Genomic DNA, 25,136 nt, shown 5'->3' on the forward strand with positions numbered 1-25,136 from the left:
AACAATTTATTAACACTTGACATTTTCAGAAATAATTATATATATATAAATATACATATATATAAACATACATATAAATAAATATATATATATATAAATATACATATACATATATATATACATATACATATATACGTATACATATATACGTATACATATATACATATACATATATATATATATATATATATATATATATATATATATATATATATATATATATATATATATATATATATATATATATATATATATATATATATACATACTTACACACACACACACACACACACACATATATATATAAATATATATATATACATATATATATAAATATATATATATAAATATATATATACATATATATATATACATATATATATATATATAAATATATATATACATATATATATATATATATATATATATATATAAATACAGGAAAATGTTCATTCATAAGTATTGTGTGATTCTATAACCCAGTGGTTCCCAAAGTGGGGGTCGGGACCCCTTGGAGGGGGATGGCAGGGAGTGTTGGTCACTTGGTGATTTCCAAAAACTATAGGTATGTCAATATTTATGCATAACTCACAGAAGTTAATAGTAGTTAATAGTTACATTAAAAAAAGCAACATGCACATTTTTTTTTTGTGCTTGCAAAGTTTGTATATATATATAACCACCTCAGAGCATATTAGGGGTCTCGAGTCTCTGGAGGTTGCATGCTGAAAAGTTTGGGAACCCTTGCTATGATCAACTTTATTTTTGATTGTGTTGCCTGTTGATTTGTTTGCTTTCAGGCCTGAGATTGTGACTTTTGACACATTCTTGTAAAACAGCATTGTCTATTACCCTGTCTCACTTTTAAAATATGTATTATTGACAACGTGTGCAATTGAAAAATGAGCGCAAAATGTAACTTTACACTGCTTCGTCACTTCCAGCACTCTATAAACGTCTTTCCCCTTTCTGAAAACAATAATCCATAAAGCAACAATACAATAAAAGGTTCAACAGTCCTCCTTTATTAATTCCAAAAGATATAAAAGAGCCAGATTTAGAACATTCCCATTTAAAAGTAAAAATATTCCAACCCATTACACAAACATACATACATACATACATACATAAACAAATAATTGCTCAAAAACACACAGAATAAAAAAACTGCTTTCACACAAAATCAAACCACTCTGCAATAAAAGAAATAAACAACATGTTTGTTTGGGCCCAGTATTACCGTTTACACTAATCTGCGAATTCATCAAGCCTTTTCAAATAATGTTTGACAACTGTCCTATGAGGTAGACCACAAATTATTTATGTTTAATTAGCTTCACTTTAGCTCAACTTTTTTCTTTTACAGCGACTTCATATCATAGATGACCACTTCAATATGTATATTTATTTTGCGCCAAAATAACTAAAAGGAAAATTAAAATCGAAAAAAAAAAATGCAATCCAACTTTGTAAACCCTTCAGGAAAAGCTATTGGAACACATTCAAATTGTTGTTGTTAGGCAGGTGCATAAACGCAAAATGTAAGTGAAAGCGACAGTAATTTACAACAGAACAGTTGTGTCATATATGCACATTAATAGAATAGTGTATTATTGACCATTTCATTTGCAGCCTGTATTTGATTCTAAATATTTTTTTGCAAATAAAGTAAGGTAATTTCCATGGTGTTATTTGTTAAAGGGATACTTTACCCTAAGTTTTTACTCAGCCTCATGTCATTCCAACCTTTTAACACAAAAAGCGTGACACAGCCAAACAACACTGGCCCCTACTGAATTTCATTGTAAGAGATTTTCAAAACAAAAAAAAAACTGTCATAAAGGTTTGGAGCAACATGAAGGCGTGCAAGTAACAATTTTAGACAAACTATCCATTTAAGCTCCACCCTGCAACAAACAGCAGCGCACATTTTTAACATGGTCCTCCAGTGACCATCTGGAAACAATCTTAGTAGGTTGCCATTTAAATGAACAGTTAAAGAAAAGTGATTTGATTTTTTATTATCTTCAAATGTGCTTTTTAGACATTCTCTCTATACACACTCTTACTATACACAACATCCAGTGTTTTCAGTACATTTTCTCCTGCAAGCAAACAAAGCTTCTTCCATGCTGTAAGTGTACTATTTAGTAAAGGTGCACTGATGGGATGTTAATTTTTATTGGCTGATTTCTCATCAATATGAAAATGTTAGAGCATGAAAATGCTCAAAACCAAACCAGCAATTTATTGTGATCTATTTTAAATGACAAACATTCAAATAACTTGCCAAGTTGCCATTAAAATTGGCAATTAGAATCTGTATCAGCCCTCTCCAAAAAAATCAGTGTATCCCTAATATTTACTAATCTCTCTGCCCTCCACTTGAGTTCAGAATGGCTTTTAGGAGAAAAGAAGAGCCAGAAATGTCCCATAACATCTTACCTCGAAGATAAAAGCTCACCTTTCAGAAAACAAAAATATTTGTTTGCAAACCCACACGCATGCATACACACACTTAAAAAGTCTTTTAGGGTTTCTTGTCCTTTTTTCTCTTCACAGTCTTGCTACCTTTCATTGTCCTTGATGTTGTGTTTGTGCGCGGCTGAACCATCACCCGGCCGTTGGCACTGCAGTGCAGTGTGTAGTGCTCAGCGTTAAGCGGATGTCCATATTCATCCCGGATGTGGTTAAACATAGTCCGCGAGAGTGCTTCAAATTGTTCTGCAGCAGCAGAAAGTGCCTTGGCTGTGTGGTCCCTCTGACGCAGGAGAGCATCCCGCTGCACCATCAGGCTCTCAACCTCACCTTGCAGGCCCACGATTGCATCCAGCTTCCTCTTGCGGCAATTTTGTGCTGCAAGCTTGTTTTTACCTCTTCTGCGCACATCGCGCAAAAGTGTAACATCTGAACCGGACAGGTTCTGCCTGTCTAGAAGCTCCAGGAAGTTTTCTACAGGCATGTTCACAATCTGAAAGGCTGAAAATGGAAGACCCATCGCCTGCACCCGATGTTCATCACGACTCATCTCTTCAGGTTCAGCCTCATCTTCACTCATCACTTCCTGTTTGATAGCAGTGAACCAATTAGATGATGTGGAATTATGTGCCTGTGTGGATGAATAAGTGTGATCGTGCCAGATGTTTTCATGAAGGTCTACAGGTGACCAATCATAGTAAGAAGCTGCACAAGCTCCACCTTTTGAAGAGAGAGACTCTACTTCACTGCTACAGCCTGTAGCTCCGCTCTCATCCTCACCAAATGAGTCGGACGATGAAGATGGGGATGCGACACTCCTAGAACTGCTCTCCAAGGACAGACCAGAGTCTGAATCCTCCATCCATTGAGTGTCCATGTCGCCTTGCATGTCATCCAGCATCTGAGGGTCGATCGTTCCAAGATTACATAGATCCAACATATTGATGTGCTCAAAAACAGCCTCATCTAGATAGCCTCCCAACTGAGAAGAGGAGGTTTCATTACGAGAGCTGTTCCCAGACAAACAGAAGAGTGAAGAAGAGAGAATCCCTGCTGAGCTGTGAGGCGGGTCTGAGTGAGAGGAGTTTGTGGATTCCAAACGGAAGAGTTGTGCTCTGGAAGATGCTGACCTGCAGTTAGCTGAATCTCCCCTGGTTACCATGGCATCTTGAAGACTTACATCATAGCTGATGGGATTAGAAAGGTCAGCTTCTAAGTCTGACATGTGTTGGGGGACTATGGAGTCAAATTCCTGTAAATAGAACACAAAAAATCTTTTACCATGTTCTCAGTAAGTCAACTGAAAGGTTCTGAAACTTACAGCATTTAACAAAGCAACTTTTGCTTACTTTAATGCGGTTGACAAAACAAAACAGTGTACACACATTTGGAATGGTGCTGAAAGAGAAATGTATTTGTATAGTGTATTTCCCAAATGCGGTTTGTTTTAGTTTTACTTTAATGTTTTTATACCACATGTGTGGAAAGCATTCTAACTTGCAAAACAAAACCTCCAAAAACTCCAGTGTTCCCCATTTTCTTAATTCCTACCTACCCTGTCTTTTAAAAAAAAAAAAAAATAGAATACACATTGAATTACTAGCACTTCTTGAGATTATTTGCCTTTTTATGATAAATTGTTTGTATCTCTTATTGTAAATTACTGACACACTGCAAGTTACTTAGCAAATATAAATCTGCTAAAAGTTTGTTTTGAATAATGATTATTTTAAAGGATTTGTTGTGGAGTAAAAAATTATAATAAATAGCAAAACGTTTTTTTATTCTGGCATTTAGAATAAACTTAGAAAACTGGTTTTGTATTATTATGGTCATTTAAAGTGCTGTTTAGCGTCTACTGACAGCATTAGTCACAATGTAATGATTCGTCCTTTCATGCAAAATCAAGCTTGATGTTTGACAGATGTTTGTAGTATAGTGTATAGTGTTTTAAACAAATCAAGTCACATCAACTTTTAAAAAAATGTCTTAACATTAAACCAGAATCCAAATCCCACATATTTTGAGACCCACTGCATCATGACATAGCAGACAATGGAGTTTTCCTGCCCATCGAGTTCATTGAAGGCATGTATTAACATGTCTCAGTATTAATGCATATTATAACCACCACAAGACAGGATTTGCAAAGAAACTGGGATTAAAAGATCTGTTCTAACAATCTGTAATCAGCTGCAGCTCAAGGAGTTTTTAAAACACTGCATGTTTTCTGTAAAATTGCTATGTAATTCATAACTGCCATGTAATTCATAACTATAATCTACCCTGGTTAGTGGGCATCAAACAGTGTTTATTTCATACAGTAACATAATGCATCTTCATACAGCAGCATACATTCACATTTACGTCGAGGAGACATGCAAAACATGCGTGTGTGTTCAGGGAACTTTGTTGCGACATTTGTGCATGGCTTACTCGGTTTCAGAAAGGCTGAATAAATTACACAACAACTACATCAATTAACCATTCAGAAACTTTTTGGTTTAGTCTTACTGTTATATTTGTGAGTGGCTCTCTGCTTCATTTATGTCTGAGTTTCTGTCTGTGTCTGTCATTGTGCTGTGCTTATGTGACAACTGATGCTGGAAAAATGGACATGCTTAAACAGTGGGCAAGGCAGAACTAGCTCATTTGCATTTAAAAGCACAAGCACAAAACAGCTACAATTCCCTCTGACCCCAAAACTGACATATTTAGCAGGGTATACTAAATAACCTGATGGGGATTTTGAGCTAAAAATTCACAGACACGTTTTGGAGACACCTATGCTTATTTTACATCTCATAAAAAGGCAGAATAGGAGCCCTTTAACAAAATTGATTGCATTTTTATTTTATATGTTCTTATTTCAGCTGTATATTGGCAATTATTTTTTAGGTTGAACCTTTTTTCTTTTTTTATATTACAAGTAACTGAGTTTACTGTCTCTACAGTGCTACATGAACATTGAAACTGAAAGAATGGATATAAACTTACACAGAAAATGTAAATGACCAATGGATTTTTAACCCCAATTTATATAAGATGAGTAATCAATAGGGAATTATTATTCGCCGTCCTCTGAATTTATATTTATTTATATATTTATATTTATATTTATATATATATATATATATATATATATATATATATATATATATATATATATATATATATATATATATATATATATATATATATATATATATATTTTTTTTTTTTTTTTTTTTTTATTTTTTATTTTTTTTTTTTTATTAATTAATTTATTTATTTATATTTATTTTTCCCAAATTTCCCAAATTATGTTTAACAGGAATTTTTCACAGTATTTGCTATAAAATTTTTACTTCTGGAGAAAGGCTTATTTGTTTTATTTTGGCTAGAATAAAAGCAGTTTTTAACATTTTGAAACCTATTTTAGGGTCAATATTATTAGACCCCTTAAGCAATATATTTTTTGATTGTCTGCAGAAGAAACTACTGTTATTCAATGAATTGCCTAATTACCCTAATCAAGCCTGTGAATGTCACTTTAAACTGAATACTAGTATCTATACTAGTATCTATAGTATCTAGTAAATATTTACTGTCATCATAGCAATGATAAAATAAATCAGTTATTAGAAATGAGTTATTAAATCTGTTGTGTTTAAAAATGGGTTGAGAAAAATCTTCTCTCCGTTAAACAGAAATTGGGTGGAAAAGGTCGCTAATAATTCAGGAGGGCTAATAATTCTGACTTTAACTGTATATATGCACAGTTATTTTCCTCCTTGTAAAAAAAGAAAGGGAAATAAATACAATAGAATAAAATATGAAAAACTGTGCTTTAAGCATCTTCATTGTAAGAAAAAAAACGTAAGCTACAAAAGTCCTTCAGTCAAGAGCAGTGAGGGATTTTCTCCTTTTGTTGTTTGATAAATAATAAAAACAGTCGGCAGCAGGATTATTGCGCGCTGTCACTTTAAGAATAGCGCGGCTCTGATATGGTTTCTCTTTCACATGTTGTTTGATTCCCAACTTGTTTGTTAATTACACAAATGAGGGTTAATATAAATAATCACTAAACACTGCGCTCTGACACAAACGTGCATGTATCTGACCATTAAAGCGCTTGTATTAAGATGGCGTTAGATGTGTGTGCTCTGCTCGTCTGTGAAACTAAGCTCGCGCACACACACACACACAGAAGCATGCAGTTTCGGTCAACGCTTTTAAAAGCATGAATGATGCGCATCCGTTACATTACAGTACATGCTTTTAGTAATTTTCACGTGGAACTGAGCTTTGCAAAGCAACAAATGTGTACAACTGGAAAGGGGGCGGTATATGATGCAATAATCGTTTATCTCGATTAATGCTTTTTCATAATTGTTAGAAGCCAAAATCGAAATCAGAATTTTCAATTAATTGCACAGCCCTAGTAATCAATATAAAAAGTTTATATTCATATAGTTGCACTTAACGGAAACACAAATGAAGTACAAATATGAAGTACAAAGCATCCAGAAATTACTTACTTCAAAGTCAGAGAGAAAGTCCTGCAACCGTGGAGGAAGCTCTAGACCAGAAAGAGGTGGAGGAAGGGACCCACTAACCACCAAATCCTGGAAAAAGAAACAGCAAAGAAAAAAAACTGTTAATGTGGAGTTGAATAATCAGAAACATAACTTACATAGATAGATTTAACTATTGTGATGTATTCTCAGATCTAGTTTATTCAAATTTCGTTAACCAGATCAGGGGCATTGCTAGACCCCATTTACTTAGACTAAGCAAGGCTCCTGATAGATTTTTTGCATAAAGCAAAAAGGAGGGATGACGAGCCAGTGAGGTAAGACTTAATAAACCTAATTCTCGGCCACGAGTTGGGTGTAAGACAACACACAACAGATAATTCTATAAAACATCTTTTTGTATTTGATGGAATTGTCCATAGAATTTCATTCAAATGAAAATAATATTCAAGCAAATGATTTCTTAAATTATCTTAGCATCACTCCAGTTGTTTTTAGATTGTTTTCCAGTTACATTTAGGATTAATTTATATATACAGTTGAAGTCAGAATTATTAGCCCCCCTGTTTATTTTTCCCCCAACTTCTGTTTAACACAGAGAAGATTTTTTTAACACGTCTCTAAACATAATAGTTTTAAAAGTTCATTTCTAATAACTGATTTATTTTATCTTTGTCATGATGACAGTAAATAATATTTTACTAGATATTTTCAAGACACTTCACAGTGTAAAGTGACATTTAAGAGCTTTACTAGGTTAATTAGTTTAACTAGGAAGGATAGGGTTATTAGGCAAGTTATTGTATAACGATGGTTTGTTCTGTAGACTATAGAAAAAATATATAGCTTAAAGGGGCTAATAATTTTGACCTTAAAATGGTTTAAAAAAAAAAACAAACAAACAAAAAACTGGTTTTATTCTGGACAAAATAAAACAAATAAGCCTTTCTCCAGAAGAAAAAATATTATCAGACATACTGTAAAAATTACTTTGCTCTGTTAAACACCATAAAGATTTATAAAAAGAAATATTTAAACACCGAAATGTAAAAAATTCAAAGGGGGGGCTAATAATTCTGACTTCAACTGTGTGTGTGTGTGTGTGTATATATATATATATATTGAAGTTAGAATTATTAGCCCCCCCCTTTGAATTTTTTTACATTTCGGTGTTTAAATATTTCTTTTTATAAATGCAATCAGAATTATTAAACTTCCTTTGAATTTTTTGTTCTTTTTTTAATTTTCGCAAATGTTGTTTAACACAGCAAAGAAAAAAAGCAGTTTTAATTATTATTATTTTTTTAAACCATTTTAAGGTCAAAATTATTAGCCTCTTTACGCTATATTTTTTTCCGATGGTTTACGGAATAAACTATCATTATACAATAACTTGCCTAATGACCCTAACCTGCCAAGTTAATCTAATTAACCTAGTTAAGCCTTTAAATGTCACTTTAAGCTGTATAGAAGTGTCTTAAAAATATCTAGTCAAATGTTATTTACTGTCATCATGGCAAAGATAAAATAAATCAGTTATTAGAAATGAGTTATTAAAATTATTATGTTTAGAAATGTATTTTTAAAAAAAATCTACTAGTTTAACAGAAATTGGGAAAAAAATCAACAGGGGGGTTAATAATTCAGGGGGCTTAATAATTCAAATTGCAACTGTATGTATGTATGTATGTATGTATGTATGTATGTATATATATATATATATATATATATATATATATATATATATATATATATATATATATATATATATATATATATATATATATATACACACATATATACATATATATAAAATTTTAGTTTTTTTTTTTTTTTTGGAGGGGGAGCTGTGCGCCAGTAGAAGTAGTCTAGCAACGCCCCTGAACCAGACTATGGTTAGGTTACGTTTACGCTCACGCTTAACATTAAACTTGACAGACACACAAGACTAGTTCATCTGGGGGCTATTCCAGAAAGCTTACCATCTGCTAAACTCTGAACTAAAACCTTAAACCTGCTTACCGTGAGTATGTCGGTTCCAAAACAGCTGATAAGGGTTAGTTAAACCAACCTCCCGAAGATAACAGCTGGATAATGCGTGCGCATGGCGCATACCTGAAGGCATTTTCAGTAGATCGCCGAATTCACGAGTCACCATAGAGAGTCACGGTGAGAAAAAGGGCAACGCACTTTACAGATGCGGAGCTGTAGGTTTTAATTACGGATGACACATCTGCATCAACGAAGAAAAGAAATATAAGATAAGAAATAGATATGAATTTTTTTTTTAAATAAATAGTGTGTGTGTGTGTGTACACGTGCGCGCATGAATAAATGTATACATATGAACGACATCCAACACCTTAAAATATGGATATATTTTCCTACAAAAGTCAAAGCTGCCACTTCTTATAATATTATATAAAGGCTACAGAAAAATGTGAGGAGTGCAGAAAGAGAGAGAAAAATACGAGATCTCTATGCGAGATTTGAACTTGCTCCGCTGTGCGCTCCATTGTTCTTTAATGATGCACTGTCCACTACGCTATTGCCTCGCTCTAAATAATATGTGTAATAATACGCAGTGGTTTGTGACCAAGGAACTGTACAAAAGTGTATAAAACAGTTCAGTGCCAAGCATACTGTACAGACATGGTCCTACACGCTAATGCCACATTGTACAGTTGCCTAAAATGCCCTGACGCGTATACAAAGATCTGCACTGAATGTTTTCTATGGTAAGTGCGCAGACCCGCGGTTTGTCACGTTTGATTTCAAAAGGTTTGTTAAATATATTAATGATTCTTTTGAAAATTGACAATGTTTATTCAAATATACATTTGGTTATGAAAAGAACTATGCACTTATAACACTCTCACAACGAAAAAAACTTGTATATCTGTGCTTCTACGTCCATAAATATTCTCATCAAAAGAGCACGCAATGCTCAGTAAACTCTCTAAAACAGACAAACTCTAGAACATAGCAACTTACTCTCTGAAGATAACCTGCTCCGGCGCAGGTTATCTTCAGAGAGTAAGTTGCTATGGCTACTTAACATACCCCAGAAGTTACCTCCGATTTTGGAACCAAAGCTGAGGTTATCTACTTACTCTCAAACTTACCCAGGTATGTCACATAACCTGCTTTCTGGAATAGCCCCCCAAGTAGTAATGTTTGTTTTTTTTTACCTCTTGCTCTAGCGCTGAGCTCTGAGTCAGCTGGTTCAGAGAAGAAGGATTGGTTTGTTCCTGCTTTTTCTCATCTTTAACATCCTCCTCTTCCTCTTCATTCAGTAAGGTTTCCTGGAATTAAGAAAAATGGGACACCAAAAACGTCTAAAATTTTTGTAAAATTATGAAAAACTTTGCATTCAGGAATAACTTCATTTAAATATTAAGTGAACTATATGGTGCACCCATTTAAGACATGTAAAAGTACTTCTTTGTTACTCTTTTAATAGAGATTTCACTCATTTCATGTAGACTTATTCTACTTCACCAACACTTGTGGCAGTTAAAAAAGTACTCATATTTGCATAACATGTTTTGATTTATAGCTAGAGGGATATTACATGACTTAACAGATTTCAAAAACTAGGCCAAGTACTGTCAAGACAGGATCAGCAACGTTTCAGAAAGAGCTAGTTTGGGCTGGACCAAAGGCAGTGGTGGAAAGAGTACTGAAAAATCATACTTAGGTTAAAGTACCAGGTCTTGCCTAAAAATGTAGTGCAAGTAGAGTAAAAGTATCTGTTGTAAATATTACTCAAAGTATGAGTAAAAAGTAGACATTTTAAAAGAACTCAAGAGTAGTGAGTATTATGCTGTGAAAAGCTGATCCATTTACATGTAATCTGTGGATGTGTATAAACGTAACATTCTGTAATGCAGTTAGTTATTGCCCAGCAGGAACACAACATCATAAGACGTTAATATTAGGTTAAATTTAGGTTGTGATGTCAGGTGACCAAAATTCAATGTTTAGCCAGCGTCTAAGGACAATCTTAGTTTGACGTCCAAAAATGACATCAAATGACGTTGATATTTAATTGATTTTAAGTTGTGTTGTTAAGTGACCAAAATTCAACGTTGAGCCAACATCTTAAACCAACATCATATTGATGACAAAAACTGACATTTATTCATCAGGTATGACAACCAAAATCCAATGTCTGATAGACATCAAAGTGGTAACGTCCACACAACGTCAAGCTGTAACATCATTAGACGTTGATATTTGATTGATTTTAGGTTGGACATTGAGTTCTGATGTCAACCCAATTTTCATTTCCAAACAAAATGCAATGTCCCCACAACGTTGGGGTACAACATCAATCTGACGTCATGTTGATGTCCTGTGCCAGCTGGGTGTTTAAGGCCATTTCGGTTATCAAACAGTCATCCGTTATCTTCTAATCAGTGACATGCTTCTTAACAGTCTCTGGGTCAATGTGTGTAAAGACTTTTGACATCCTCTTGGACAACTTTTAATGCTTCAAAACAGTTTGCTATAAATATATATCGCCCATGTCTTGCAGAAGTTCATTATGATGCTATTTACCTTCTATGTGCGATTTGATAGGACAGGAATAACAGCACTGATTTTTCAATTTTTTCTTATTTTTCCAATCCCCATCGACAATTAGAAATAAAGTAGTGATTGCAGGTTGAAGGAAAGTAGTGGAGAAAATGTACTCAAGGGAAAGTAAAAGTACACTTTTAAAACTACTTTGTAAATTACAATTCCTGAGAAAACCTACTCAATTACAGTAATTTGAGGATTTGTAATTTGTTACTTTACACCACTGGCCAAAGGATACTTTACCACTTTAACCTCTGTCGGAATCTATCACGAAACATAGCTTTGTCCTATAAAAATGGGGTGGTATTGATTACATTAATATCATGTCTTAATTGATCAAACATATTGGAAAATATTGGTAGACTGGTACTGTACCGGTTGCCATGGTCCAAGGCCCTTGTACTAACTTATAAAACACCTGATCGACACATGTAACTGTTGCCATGGCTACAGGTCCTCATACAAACAAGTAAACAGATATTTACATTGGAAACACGACTTTTTTGTAAACACGACTCATTTAAACCGAGGATTTGAATTTGCTGCAAAGGGTTTAAAAACATCGTAATAAAATCAAAGCCCACAGCTAGATAAATACAACCAGATAGATCGAATCTAGATAGCCATACATTAAAATATTAAATTAATTTGTAACAAACTCATTTGTGTATGTATGGGTCAGTTATTGTTTCGCTTTCAGTTGCTCACGAGTGCAAAATATGGTTTGCCATGAAGCTAACTGCTAACTCATCAAAATAGCACTTAACATTAAAGTACCCCATATTCGCCAACTAGAGTAGCTTATAATGAGAACGCAACAAAATATCACTTTAAGCATGGAAATTGTGTAACATTAATAAGGGACTATTGGTACCTCTTTAGAAAGTTCTCCAGACGCGCAGCAAGGCCTCGACACGGTGCAATCCTGAGATAATGACAGCCCGAAGCCCTCTCCAGCCCTATGGTCATTCTCTTCCCGGTGATTTTCGGTATTTACCTCCTGATTATCAGGGTCCTCTGGTAGCTCGTGTAGCTCATCGCCATCAGACCCTTCGTCAGGTACCAGGTGCACAAGCCATGCGCTGACACGCGTGGGGAAGCGGGCCGGGGACCCGAGCGCTCGCACTTCATTAAGAAGCCTGCGGCTGGTGAAAAAATAGTCCAGCTCGGGACATTTTGGGTGCACATGATGGCCCGCTGCGGTATCCCGGTAGTGGTGAAACGGTGTCTGTATAAAAGCCGAGCTCGGTCCCCCATCTGTCTCTATCAAAGGCGAGAAGTAGCCGCTCAAATAGGTGTCGACATCCACGCGAACTCCTATCAAACTCAGTAGAATCGTAAACTGAATGAGTCCCTCGGTGAAATATTTCTTTATATGATGCATGTTTTAAACTAATATTTTAACCTCGGGAGGCCTAAACGAAAACAACGATCGCCTGTTTGTTGTAAAACAAAGACAAAATCCCAAACAAAAGAGCACGCGTTGACTACTCTCTGTGTCAGACAAAGAGAGCAGCCCCGACCAGCGAAACTGTTCGCTGCACTTACACTACCGGCTTTTCATAACTTCCTGGCCAATAACATCACAATTCACAAATGTAGCTCTGTCCTTTAACGTCACGAGCCATTCTCGTATGATAAATTCCGCACGACGGATAAAACTTTTTATCTTATTAAGAACAATAAAACTCTGAAGCTATCCTGAATTGAGCCTCTCATCCGAGGAGGGGAGCAACTGCTAAAATTTGCATAACTAAATAAAATCCCACTCTCATGCGACGGAATTACCTTCGCAACAAGCTCTGATTGGACCATTTGTGTTGTCATTCATTTGGCGAGCCAATCACAAGCAAGCATGAGCCACGCTTCCTTTAGCTCTTCCGTTTTTGTACGAAATATTAAAGCAAACTAGGAAGTATTATGATTTCTCGGTTCTAATAATATATTTACATTTTAAAGAACTACAACTTATGCGATGATTTGTCTAAACACATAGCTACTCCCTCTTCGGTTTGACCTACTAACCCGCTGCACCCTCAAGTGCTTTCAACGGTAGCTGTCATGGCTGGTGTCGTCATCATTTAACTGACCTTATTCCATGGTCTGCTCAAACCACAGACACGAGGAGAACAGGAATGGTAATGATTAACGTTACCGCAAATGTTTTCTGATTAAATATATAGAAAATATCATATATATATATATTATATATTTGAAGTCAGTATCCAGCCCCCTGGATAGTCCCCCTGTTTATTTTTTCCACAATTTCTGTTTAACGGAGATATTTTTTTCATAAACATAATAGTTTTATTAACTCATTTCTAATAACTGATTTATTTTATCTTTGTCATGATGACAGTGAATAATATTTTACTAGATATTTTTAAGACACCTTTATACAGCTTAAAGTGACATTTAAAAGCTTAACTAGGTTAATTAGGTTAACTAGGTAGGTTAGGGTAATTGGGAAAGTTATTGTATAAGGATGGTTTGTTCTGTAGACTATTGAAAAAAAGCTATAAGGGGCTAATAATTTTGACCTTTAAATGGTTCTTAAAAAATGTAAAACAGCTTTTATTCTAGCCAAAATAAAACAATACCTACCCAGAGAAAAAAATATTATCAGACATACTGTGAAAATTTCCTTGCTCTGTTAAACATCAATTGGGAAATATTAAAAAAAAAAAATTCAAAGGGGGGCTAATAATTCTGACTTCAACTGTATATATATATATATATATATATATATATATATATATATATATATATATATATATATATATATATAAAGCCTCAAAAGTACATTATTATCCCATGATATTGTCCAACAGTGATACACAAGGGTGAAGGGTGTTAAGAGGCTGTAGGAGTGCTGTTATTTGCAAAATATTGCATGGCTATCAGCCAATCATATTCAAGAACCAGACAGAACTGTTGCATATATATAATTGTCCATCCATCCATCCATCCATCTATCTATCTATCTATCTATCTATCTATCTATCTATCTATCTATCTATCTATCTATCTATCTATCTATCTATCTATCTATCTGTCTGTCTGTCTGTCTGTCTGTCTGTCTGTCTGTCTGTCTGTCTGTCTGTCTGTCTGTCTGTCTGTCTGTCTGTCTGTCTGTCTGTCTGTCCGTCGCATTATGTAGAAAAGCTACAACACAAAGGAAGTGCAATGCAACAAACGTCCATCAAAAAAGCTGACAGCTTTGACTGCAAGTGCACTGTTTGCTCCATTGCACAAAAACCCCTAGAGGCCCAGATGAGAATACAAGAGGGTTAGCGTAAATGTGTGGAGAAAATTTCCAAAAGAAAGAAATAACAGAAAAAGTAAATAAAAGCAATTAATTAATACAAATAACATTATGTTTAAATAAAACTGAAGATACAGAAATAAGATAAAATAAATAAGTAATCATTTTAACATAAACACATTAAAAAGAACAAATAATGCAAATTAGATTAAACTAAACTAGACTAAAACAAATAAACAAATCCCAACAAATATAAATAAGTTTTTAAAACAAATTAGATTAAATAAAATAATTGTAAAAATTACAATAATTGATTAAATAGATAAATCCTAAAATTATAAAAATCATAAATAACGTACTTTTTCAAAATAGAAACCGGTTGTTTATTAAAGATGCTGCATATTGATCCCATTTTCATTTTAGGATAGAGGTCCCTCGTTTGAAGATGATAATGTCTGGGATCTAAAAAATCTATAGAATCTTAACAAAGAAAAATAACTGTAGTAAAAATTAAGGCAGTTTTAGGCCAAAACAACCACATAAAGCCAGTTACTTAAGCCTTTATCGCCCTCTACTGTTTACAAAAGGAAACGTCACAATATTGCCAATCTGAATTATTTAGTGTAAAGACGATCCACAGAGTCTGTGTGACCATGTACTTGTTTCAAATATCAAAAGTTGTATTTTCATTTTAAGATAAATACTAGAAAAATAATAATAAGAGTAGCAGGAACAATATCACCATCAACAACAACAATAGTAGCTAATAGTTGTAATTAAACACCTTTGCTCAGATGTATCTTGTTAATTCCATCTTCTTTTTATTGACTTCAATAACAAACATACAAAATCCAGTCTTACACTCCTAATCCCATCTTCTGGTCTTGCTGTACACGGAAATGTACGTAGCTACTTAAAATCCTTAGTCTGGCATTTTAGATTTAAGTAACCTTGTAATCCATCTGAAGATCAAAAAATAGCTCTACTTCTTGCATATCTGTATGTCTTTAGAAATCCATGTCAAGATCGTTCATAGCTCGGGTAGCTTTTAATATTCCCAACATATCCTTCAGAAACCGCCAGGTTCTATCAATGGAAAAGTAATCGCCATTGTTATTTGCCATTTCATTGGAGGCACTCATTTCATTTGAAGAAAAAAAGGGGAGGAGCCACAGACTGCGTTGTTTGATTCTCATTGGTGATGTACAAATTGTGTTACAGCGAATGATCTCACATCTACCTTCACTACAAGCACACCATTAATAAATGTCACATTATTAATTAAATAACTAATTAAACTAACAAACTTTACAGGCTATTTGTCATCAGAATTGATAGTAGTACAAAATGGACAGATCTCATTGAGATGTTAAAAAGACAAAAAAAGACAAAAAAAAACAAATATATATATATATATATATATATATATATATATATATATATATATATATATATATATATATATATATATATATATATATATATATATATATATAATTTATGACTATATATAGATATGACTATCAAAACATGAAGCAATTATTTAATCTAAAATAAATCTGCGTATTTGTTGAGAAAGAGAGAGAGAGATGAAAAAGGTGAGTGTTATACAGCTTATTCTAATTTATTATTTAATTATTTTTCCTACTTCTATTTACTATAGAAGCAACTTTGAATTTAAATTTAAATTTAATTTATTTGAGAGAGAGAGAGAGAGAGAGAGAGAGAGAGAGAGAGAGAGAGAGAGAGAGAGAACACGCTTCTCTTTTCTGTGTTTGAACAAAGATTATCTGTCATGCGCACATCCTGCGTTGTGTGGAACAAGCCGCCAAAATAACATAGTTTTCAGTAGTTTGCTGTCTGGGAAAACAAGACATACCATTCCTATAATTTTCTTTTCGGCTTAGTTCCTTTATTAATCAGGGGTCGCCACAGCGAAATGAATAGCCATCTTATCCAGCCTACCTTCCAGCTGCAACCCAACACCGAAAAACTCGAGTACACGCGTACATTCTCACACATAGCCTACACTACGGCCAATTTAGCTTATTCAATTCACCTGTACTGCATGTCTTTGGATTTGTGGGGGAAACCGGAGCACCTCCTCGCTGTGAGGTGATCGTGCTACCATCCCTATTACATAGCCTATAAATCTATTTCGGTTATATGTGTTTAACAAGACATTATAAACGCTGAATAAAAAAAAAAATTAAAATAACATTTTCACAGTTTTATAGTTAGTAAAGTGTTATTTATAGCTTATATTTTTTAAAAATATATTTGCACTTGCCTATACTTTAACACACACACGCACACACATTATTTTTTCTACTTTATTACATTTTACATGAGTTTGAACTTAAGCAATTACTGCAATAGAAAACAAGAGATATTCAATAATATAAACAGTTAATATAACTAGTGTTGCATAGAACCAATATAGTTATAATTATTATAATAGTGTGCTTATGTTGAAATCATTAAAATGCTGTACTTTATAATTTAAATTAATCTATAAATAGTTAATCGTCAAAAATACACAGATGTATTATTATTTTGTAAATGAATTTTGTTTTATTATTATAAATTGTACAAACACAAAATACTAATACTAAATATAACAATTTACTGTAATAATTATATTATATATTTATAAATGTATATAATGTAATTTTATTTAAAAAATGTTCAATTATTTTAATAAATTTAGTAAAAACCTAGCTTTCACTTATTAAATCACTGCTTTGTGAGAGCGCTAGTTGTTGCCTCTAGCCTTGCACATTTTCATCTGAAGGCAAATGTTTCTTTGGGCTCTGCAGGGCTTGATTGACAGTTCAACATTGTCCAATCAGAACTGCGCAGTTTCAGCAATTTCATTTGTCCAATATTGCAAACGTCACCACTTAAATTTGCCAATAGCAAACGTCCGGATATGACGAAATTCAGAACGATGCAAACTCTTTAGCGCCTCGCTGTGGTTCCATACTTTATTTTTCAAAGCGCAAACAATTTGCTACGCTCGAACAAATTAGACCACCACATGGTGTCGCTGCCAACCATAGTCTTTCCCTACGTCTAGTATCTCTCTTTATAATACATTTCATACAAATGAAATACAAATAAATAACTGATGTCTTTTCAATAAATTCCCTGAAAAAAAGGATAAACAACTAGCACTGTACAGATGTTATCTAAACAAAAGTGGTGTTGTTTTAGCTTTCATTATGCCGTTCTTCTCGTTTTATGCAGTGTTCTCAAACCTAGTGAATTCTAAGTAGATTTTAGAGTATTTAGGGGGTTATGGGAAGATTTCTGGACCCCTGAACTGCACTTTATCATCCCTCAAAATGTATCAGTTTTAAGAGAGTGTGCACATGGAGGAGTATGTGTGTGTCTGTGACTTCTAATGGATAAAATATCACCTGCATTCTTCCCCTCACCAAACGCTAATGTGTCTGTTATTGATTTGAGGAAGAGTAGAGAGAGACAATGAAATGCACTCAAAGGCACGGATGAAGGATGATGTATAATGACAATAGGTCAAGGTGGACAAGACGAGAGTGGAAAGGTGGATAAAAGACAAGGGGAGTAAATCATAACATAAATTTAAACAGACTGAAAGATGCCCTTCTCCCATATCCCCTCAACCTCTCACCCCCACCAAAATAAATAAATAAATAAAAACATGGAATGAGACATAATAGTTTTATGTAACAATTTATTTCTATAAAACAATGCATTAAAATATATATTTTATGATTTATATATATTTTTAATAATATATAATAGATAAAAGGAGCGAACCCAATATTGAACCCTGTGGTATTTCTTGGAAAAGAACAAACTGATTTTTGCCTTTAATGATAACAAAATGAAAATACAGTCAATTATTTTAAGAAAAATAACAACAACAGCATAAAGCTAGTCTTAAAAATCTATCAACTCAATTAAAAGGTCTATTTAAGATCAATAAAAATAACCCATTTAAAACTCTCATGGGCTAATGTGGAAAATAAAAACACATCATCAGTCAATTTAACATCAATATCTCAACTAACCCTAAATCCTAAATAAAAATGTTTTGTAATTCAAACTATTTGATTTGAATCAAAGGAAAATTTACCTTTCAAGTCAAATAAATAAATAAATAAATGTAAAACTGTAATGGGATTAGAAGTAAAACAGTTATTCTGTGTTCAAGTAGCAGATGAAGACAAAGAGACAGAATGTCTATGTGTGGAAATAAGGGGGCACCGTTAAGTGGAGCTCTATGCTTTGGGTCAGAGGTCAAAAGTTGTTTCTCCAGTCCTTGCCTAGGGCTGAGGGGGAAGGACCAGTAATGACTGACAGATGTTTTAGGGTTGGGGGTGGAATTTGTGATGTGTTAATCTTTTTCTTAAAACACTAAAATCGTCAGACACACACACACACACACACACACACACACACACACACACACACACACACACACACACACGCACACACACACACACACACACACACACACACACACACGCACACACACACGCACACACACACACACACACACACACACACACACACACACACACACACACGCACACACACGAACACAAGATCCCAGCCTTCTCGAATATCATCCGGTCCAACAGCAGTCGTGTCAGCTCTGTTGTTTCTGAATGCCCTGACAAGCACATGTGACTTATACTTTAACAAGGTCCATGAAAATACGTACTTAAGCCATCATCAAGTAGCTGCCAGGAGAATTTCCAGATGCTGAGAAATCACTTTCTGCTCATTTTACAGTTGAACCTGAAGTAAAGAAACCCACGGCCATTTAAACCCAGTGCCAAAGCGGAAAAGAAAACATAATGTGTGTGGATGTACATAAAAAATTACAAAGCAAAAGGATTTTATTAGGCCAAAGAGTGTCTGCTCTTTAAAATCAAAATTAAAATTAAAATTATACTTAAATAAGAAATTAACAGTTTTATTTAGCATAGACAAATTAAATTGAATAGTGTGAGTAATATATATTTATAATCTTAGAAAAAAATCCACTTTAAATACATGTTTATATGTTTATCAAAAACTCCTGAAAAAAGTATAATATTTTGAACAAAAAAAAAACAGAGCAGTATAATGGCAATGGTAGTTGTAGAATAAACATTTCTTGAACATCAAATCAGCATTTTAAATGGCATTCATATGGCATTCTTATGTTAATTTAAGTATCATGTGACTCTAAATACTGGAAGAATGTCTGCTAAAAAAATCTACTTTTCCATCACAGGAAAAAAATGCAGCTTGATGAGCATAAAAAAGAAAAGAGAAGAAAAAACCCTCATAGGTGGTATATTTGGAAGTAGGTGTCATAGTCAAAAGCAAACCATAACCCAAGCATATTTATTTGAACTAAATGCGGCTTTGTGTACATTTTAGCTTGATGAGCGTGTTTGGTGGCATCTCTGGTTTTATTATTTCATTGAGTAAATTTATGTTAGTTACACTGTCTTAGAGGTGTGAATATAATGCCAAAGAAAATGTTTTCATTTACTATTACCATTGAAGTCATGCTTGATTTGCAGCTGTCATTAATCTATTCAGCTGGTCATGTGGTTTCAGTAAGACCATCCCCATGAGACAACCTGCTCAATGTAAAATAAAACAGCTTTTAATGTAATGTAAGCTATATTGATTTAACCTTTGCACGTTGTTATGGACTTTTAGTCTTTTTCATTAAATGTGATTAATTTTTAAATAGTTAATTATTTAACTATTTATAATCTTTTGAAAAATTATAAATAGTTTTATATGAACATTTTTAAAAACTAGAACATGTAAACGAGCTGTCATTTAAAATGTTTAAAATCCTTGCACTTGCGCTGACATTTTTAATCTGTATGGATCTATTTTTAAATATTGTAAATTGTCACACTGGGGAATTTATAATTATTTTTTTTGGAAGGCTGGGCTGAAGAATATAAAATATTTTTTCATGAAAGTTTTTAATAATGAAAGAAATTCTGAGTGCACCCTGTAAGTTTTATTTATTTATTTATTTATTTCATTGTAAATTAAAAAAAGTTGAAAACTTCTAGGCAAGTAGTCACCAGACAAGCTGAATTAAACATCTCAATATTTCTCTTCTCAGTCTCTTTCCTGCTCGGAGGTTCATTGAGAGCAGCTTTTCAAAGACTACAACTCTGCAAAATCAGCGCCTATAAGAAGGATGAAAAGAAAAGGAAGCACCACAAAAGAGAGGAGGCAAATAAAGGGAGAAAAGAAAAGTGAGGACAGCAGCTGGAGAGGGGGCCTCGGGTTCCCATTCCCACACACACACACATAAGCACTCCTGCCACCCAGACTCCAGCTAGGACTCCTCTTTGGATTCATATGACCTCTTTTTAAGGTGAGACTGAAGGTGAAAGCACATTTTATTTCATGCACATGTTTAAATTTTGGGATTTTTCATTTTTCATTGAGTGTTGTTTCATTTCAGTGAAAAGGAAACATTCACAATTCAACTGCAACTGTTCTTTTTGTCTTTGTGATTTAAATTACAATACTTTTAGAAACAGATTTCTCAAAATGAGTTTTTTTTTGTAATGAGCCATAAATCTCCACTTCAGCAGCAGCACAAACAGTACATACTTCTGACTTTATTTTTATTTATATTGTAAAGATTTGTACAGATAGAATAGAATATGTTGACCCTCCTTTACTGCAGTTCTTGCCTTATTCTAACTAAAACATATTTTTTTCCTAATATTTCTTTCTATAAGTTGTATGTCCAAATATTTACCAAACAAAGACCCATATCCTCCCTCTATACTTTAAAAAGACTCAGTTGCTTTGACAATGCAGCCATCTGGTCTCTCTGTTGTCTTTGTAAAGTGGATCAATGGGTTCCATTTTCAAAAAACACGAGTTTGCTTTGTTCACACAATTGTCTTTTACAGCTCTGAGTATGTGAAGATGTAGGTGCAGTAAATAGAAAAGAAATATAGCTGATATAAGTAATATGCTACTTAAAGTACTTAAAGTACAAAAAAAAGTTAAAAATTGACCGAAAGTAACAGTAAAGACATTTATAATGTTACAAAGTAATTGGTTTTTAAATGCATAAAAATGCATATTTTCTGCAACATTTACAAAATATGAAGTAAGAAAGAGTTTTTTATTATTAAGAAACCTTTTTCAGCATTGGTGAATAAAAATGGACAGTAAATACATTTTAAAGCCACAAAATATTTAGATAATCAGTCATAAATGTAATAAAAAATTACAAGGTTTATGCATTATCAGAAAAGCCAAATAAATATGCTTTCCCTTGATGTATGGTTTATCAAAATTAGAAGATACAACTGTTTGGAATTTAATGGTGCAAAGAAATTTTAGTATTGAGAAAATCACCAGTTGAAATCAGAATTATTAAACCCCCTTTGAATTTTTTCAGAGCAAGAAAATTTTCACAGTATGTCTGATAATATTTTTTCTTCTAGAGAAAACCTTATTTGTTTTATTACGTCTAGAATAAAAGCAGCTTTTAATTTTTTAAAAAACATTTTGAGGTCAAAATTATTAGCCCCTTTAACCTATATATTTTTGGTAGTCTACAGAACAAACTGTGACTATAAAATAACTTGTTTAATTACACTAAACTGCCTAGTTAACCTAATTAACCTAGTTAAGCCTTTAAATGTCACTTTAAGCTGTATAGAAGTGTCTTGAAAAATATCTAGTAAAATATTATTTACTGTCATTGTGGCAAAGGTAAAATAAATCAGTTATTAGAAATGAGTTATTAAAACTATTATGTTTAGAAATGTGTTGAAAAAATCTCTCTGTTAAACAGAAATTAAGGAAAAAAATAAACAAGGGACTAATAATTCAGGGGGTTTAATATTTCTGACTTCAACTGTACATTTTGATTAATGAAATTCTTAGTAATGCATATTGCTAATTGCTAAAATAGTTTTTGGTAAAATTGTTTTGGTTACAGTAGGAAACTGACAAAATATCTTCACTGAACATGACCTTTAATTAAATAATTTTTGGTATAAAAGAAAGTCAATAATTCTAACCAAAAATCCAAGGTCACATTTATTCAGCGTACAAGACTGACAGTAAATGCTACAAACCTTTCCATTTTATCGAAATGCATTTAAAACGTCAAGAAATCCTAAAAAACTGGGATCCTGAAATACAAGCTTTAAGTAGTAATGCACAAAACGAATGGAATAAAGTATTATAAATAATAACTTTTAAAAATGAAGGAAGTGCACTGGTTTTTTCATGGGTATGTATGTGGATGTTGACATAAGATTGTAGGTGTGTCTGTTGGATATTTTTGCGTTGTTATTGTTCTAGATTGTTTGGGAAGTGTGTAGTGTGTGTGTTTGTGTGTGGAAGTGGCGAAAGGAAAAACAGGGTCAGGGCAGCTGGGCTGTGTTCCAGCTCTTGTCATGATATGGCAGCAGCTGCTGTGTGGTTGAAAGACATGTTCCGCCGAATGACAAGGGCCCCTGCGGTTTGCCTGACACTCAGATCAGATTGACGACTGAGTGACACCAGTGAGGCTTGCCATCCCTGCTCTGTTTCAGGCTTGCTGACTGACTGACCGAGAGTCTTATCACTTATCACACAGGTTAATCTTTCCATCTTCCTCAATCTTTTGGCAAACTTGATGATATCAATGCCTGTTCCATCTATCTCTATTATAGCCATTATTATAGCTTTTACACTTTAAGCATAACTTTTGTTATTTAATTTTTACTTCACGAGGGAGAAAAAAGATTTTAAAGACATAAAATAAATAATACATTACAGACATCTCTTACATAATCAGCCAAAACAAGTACAATCGGATAAAGCAAACACTAAATGTACTTGAATGTGTTTACTGATACCACCTCTTTAATACATTATTTATCTCATAGATGATTCTAGTATATGGTGCCCGAGAGAACTCAAATGCTCTTCAAGTTAAAAAAACAAATGCAAATAGAAAAAACATTGTCAAATAGCACAGACTGCAATGGAAATGTGTCGAGGGACCCCAAAAACATTGTTTGTTTAAGATTAATTGTGCAAATTTTCAGAATATACAAACAACAAGTTTGAACATGCAGGACATTAAAACAAACAAGAAGTTTCACCATGATATTAATACAAAAAAGTAAAGATTCTGAATTTAAATAAAAATACATAGTTTGTGGGGGGTTGTGGGGGGAGGGGGGGTATTCATCATGTTGTGGGGACCAATATCAACAAAACTAGCAACACCAATCATTTTTGGCATTGTAGGGTCAGATTCATAGACTCATAATTATGGGAAGTCTACATAAAACATGAAAACCCAATGTGTGTGTGTGTGTGTGTGCATGAGTGTTGAGGGACACTTGTGTGTGGATGGCGTGAGGGGGTTTAGGGTTTCAAGCACTAAGAGCTTCGATCAGTCAGGTTTATTTACAAATCTAGTTTCCTGACACCAAACCTCCTTCTACCTTTGTATCAAAACAGCGACTTTTTTTACCTTCAGTCAAAGCTTTGAATGAGTTAATCAGTAAATCAATTTTGAAATGAAGAATCTGTGAACAGAAAGAGAGAAAATATGCTATTTGGCGCAATAAAAATGGCACAAATAATTAACAAAAGCAACAGTAAACACATTTTAATGCTACTTTTCTTTTTTAAATACATGCACTCTTAAATTTTCCATTACTGGAAAAAAACTAAACAAAACAAAAAAACAAAACATTAAATCGCAAAGAAGTTTTTGCCGTTTAAATTTTAATAATAATCATCATCATCATTCTCTTATAGGCTTAGTCCCTTTATTAATCTGGGGTCACCATAACGGAATGAACCACCAACTTAACCAGCATATGTTTAAAGCATGCGGATGCCCTTCCAGCTGCAGCCCATCACTGGGAAACATCCATACACACTCAGTCACACACATACGCTACGGACAATTTTAGCCTACCCAATTCACCTGCAGACTTGTGGGGGAAACCGGAGCACCTGGAGGAAACCCACGCCAACACGAGGAGAAAATGCAAACTCCACACAAAAATGCCTATTGACCCAGCCGAGGCTCGAACCAGCGACCTTCTTGCTGTGAGGCGAATGTGCTACCCACTACGCCAATGTGCATCCAATTATAATAATATTTATATATATTATTATTATTATATATAATAATGACTGTATTTTCGATAAATAGTATTTTCGATAAATTATTGCAGGCTGGGCGAGGATGTGTGAAGATAAAAAATAAAAAGTACAAATAAACTTTACAACATGAG

At 33.6% G+C, this 25,136-nt stretch overlaps 1 protein-coding gene across 1 annotated transcript; it reads right to left on the minus strand.

The window, feature by feature from the left end:
- Positions 1–1,004: 1,004 nt before the first annotated feature.
- On the minus strand, positions 1,005–13,311 carry nfe2l3 (nfe2 like bZIP transcription factor 3). Its single transcript, XM_056479149.1, has 4 exons — positions 12,454–13,311; positions 10,187–10,300; positions 6,999–7,085; positions 1,005–3,730 (listed from the first exon to the last, which is right to left on the minus strand). Exons 1-4 carry the CDS (start codon positions 12,961–12,963, stop codon positions 2,531–2,533), a joined length of 1,911 nt encoding a protein of 636 aa, XP_056335124.1. The 5' UTR covers positions 12,964–13,311; the 3' UTR covers positions 1,005–2,530.
- Positions 13,312–25,136: the final 11,825 nt, after the last annotated feature.

The sequence above is a fragment of the Danio aesculapii genome, chromosome 19 (assembly GCF_903798145.1).
Source record: "Danio aesculapii chromosome 19, fDanAes4.1, whole genome shotgun sequence".
Classification (NCBI taxonomy): Eukaryota; Metazoa; Chordata; class Actinopteri; order Cypriniformes; family Danionidae; genus Danio; species Danio aesculapii.

Bases quoted from the DNA above. Each gene is read 5' to 3' on its own strand.
- nfe2l3 (XM_056479149.1), bottom strand. From the start codon at position 12,963: ATGCATCATATAAAGAAATATTTCACCGAGGGACTCATTCAGTTTACG. The intron at 10,301-12,453 runs GTACCAATAGTC...TCTTAATTCCAG, and splicing joins CTGGAGAACTTTCTAAAGAG to GAAACCTTACTGAATGAAGA. The intron at 7,086-10,186 runs GTAAAAAAAAAC...TTCTTTTTCCAG, and splicing joins GCTCAGCGCTAGAGCAAGAG to GATTTGGTGGTTAGTGGGTC.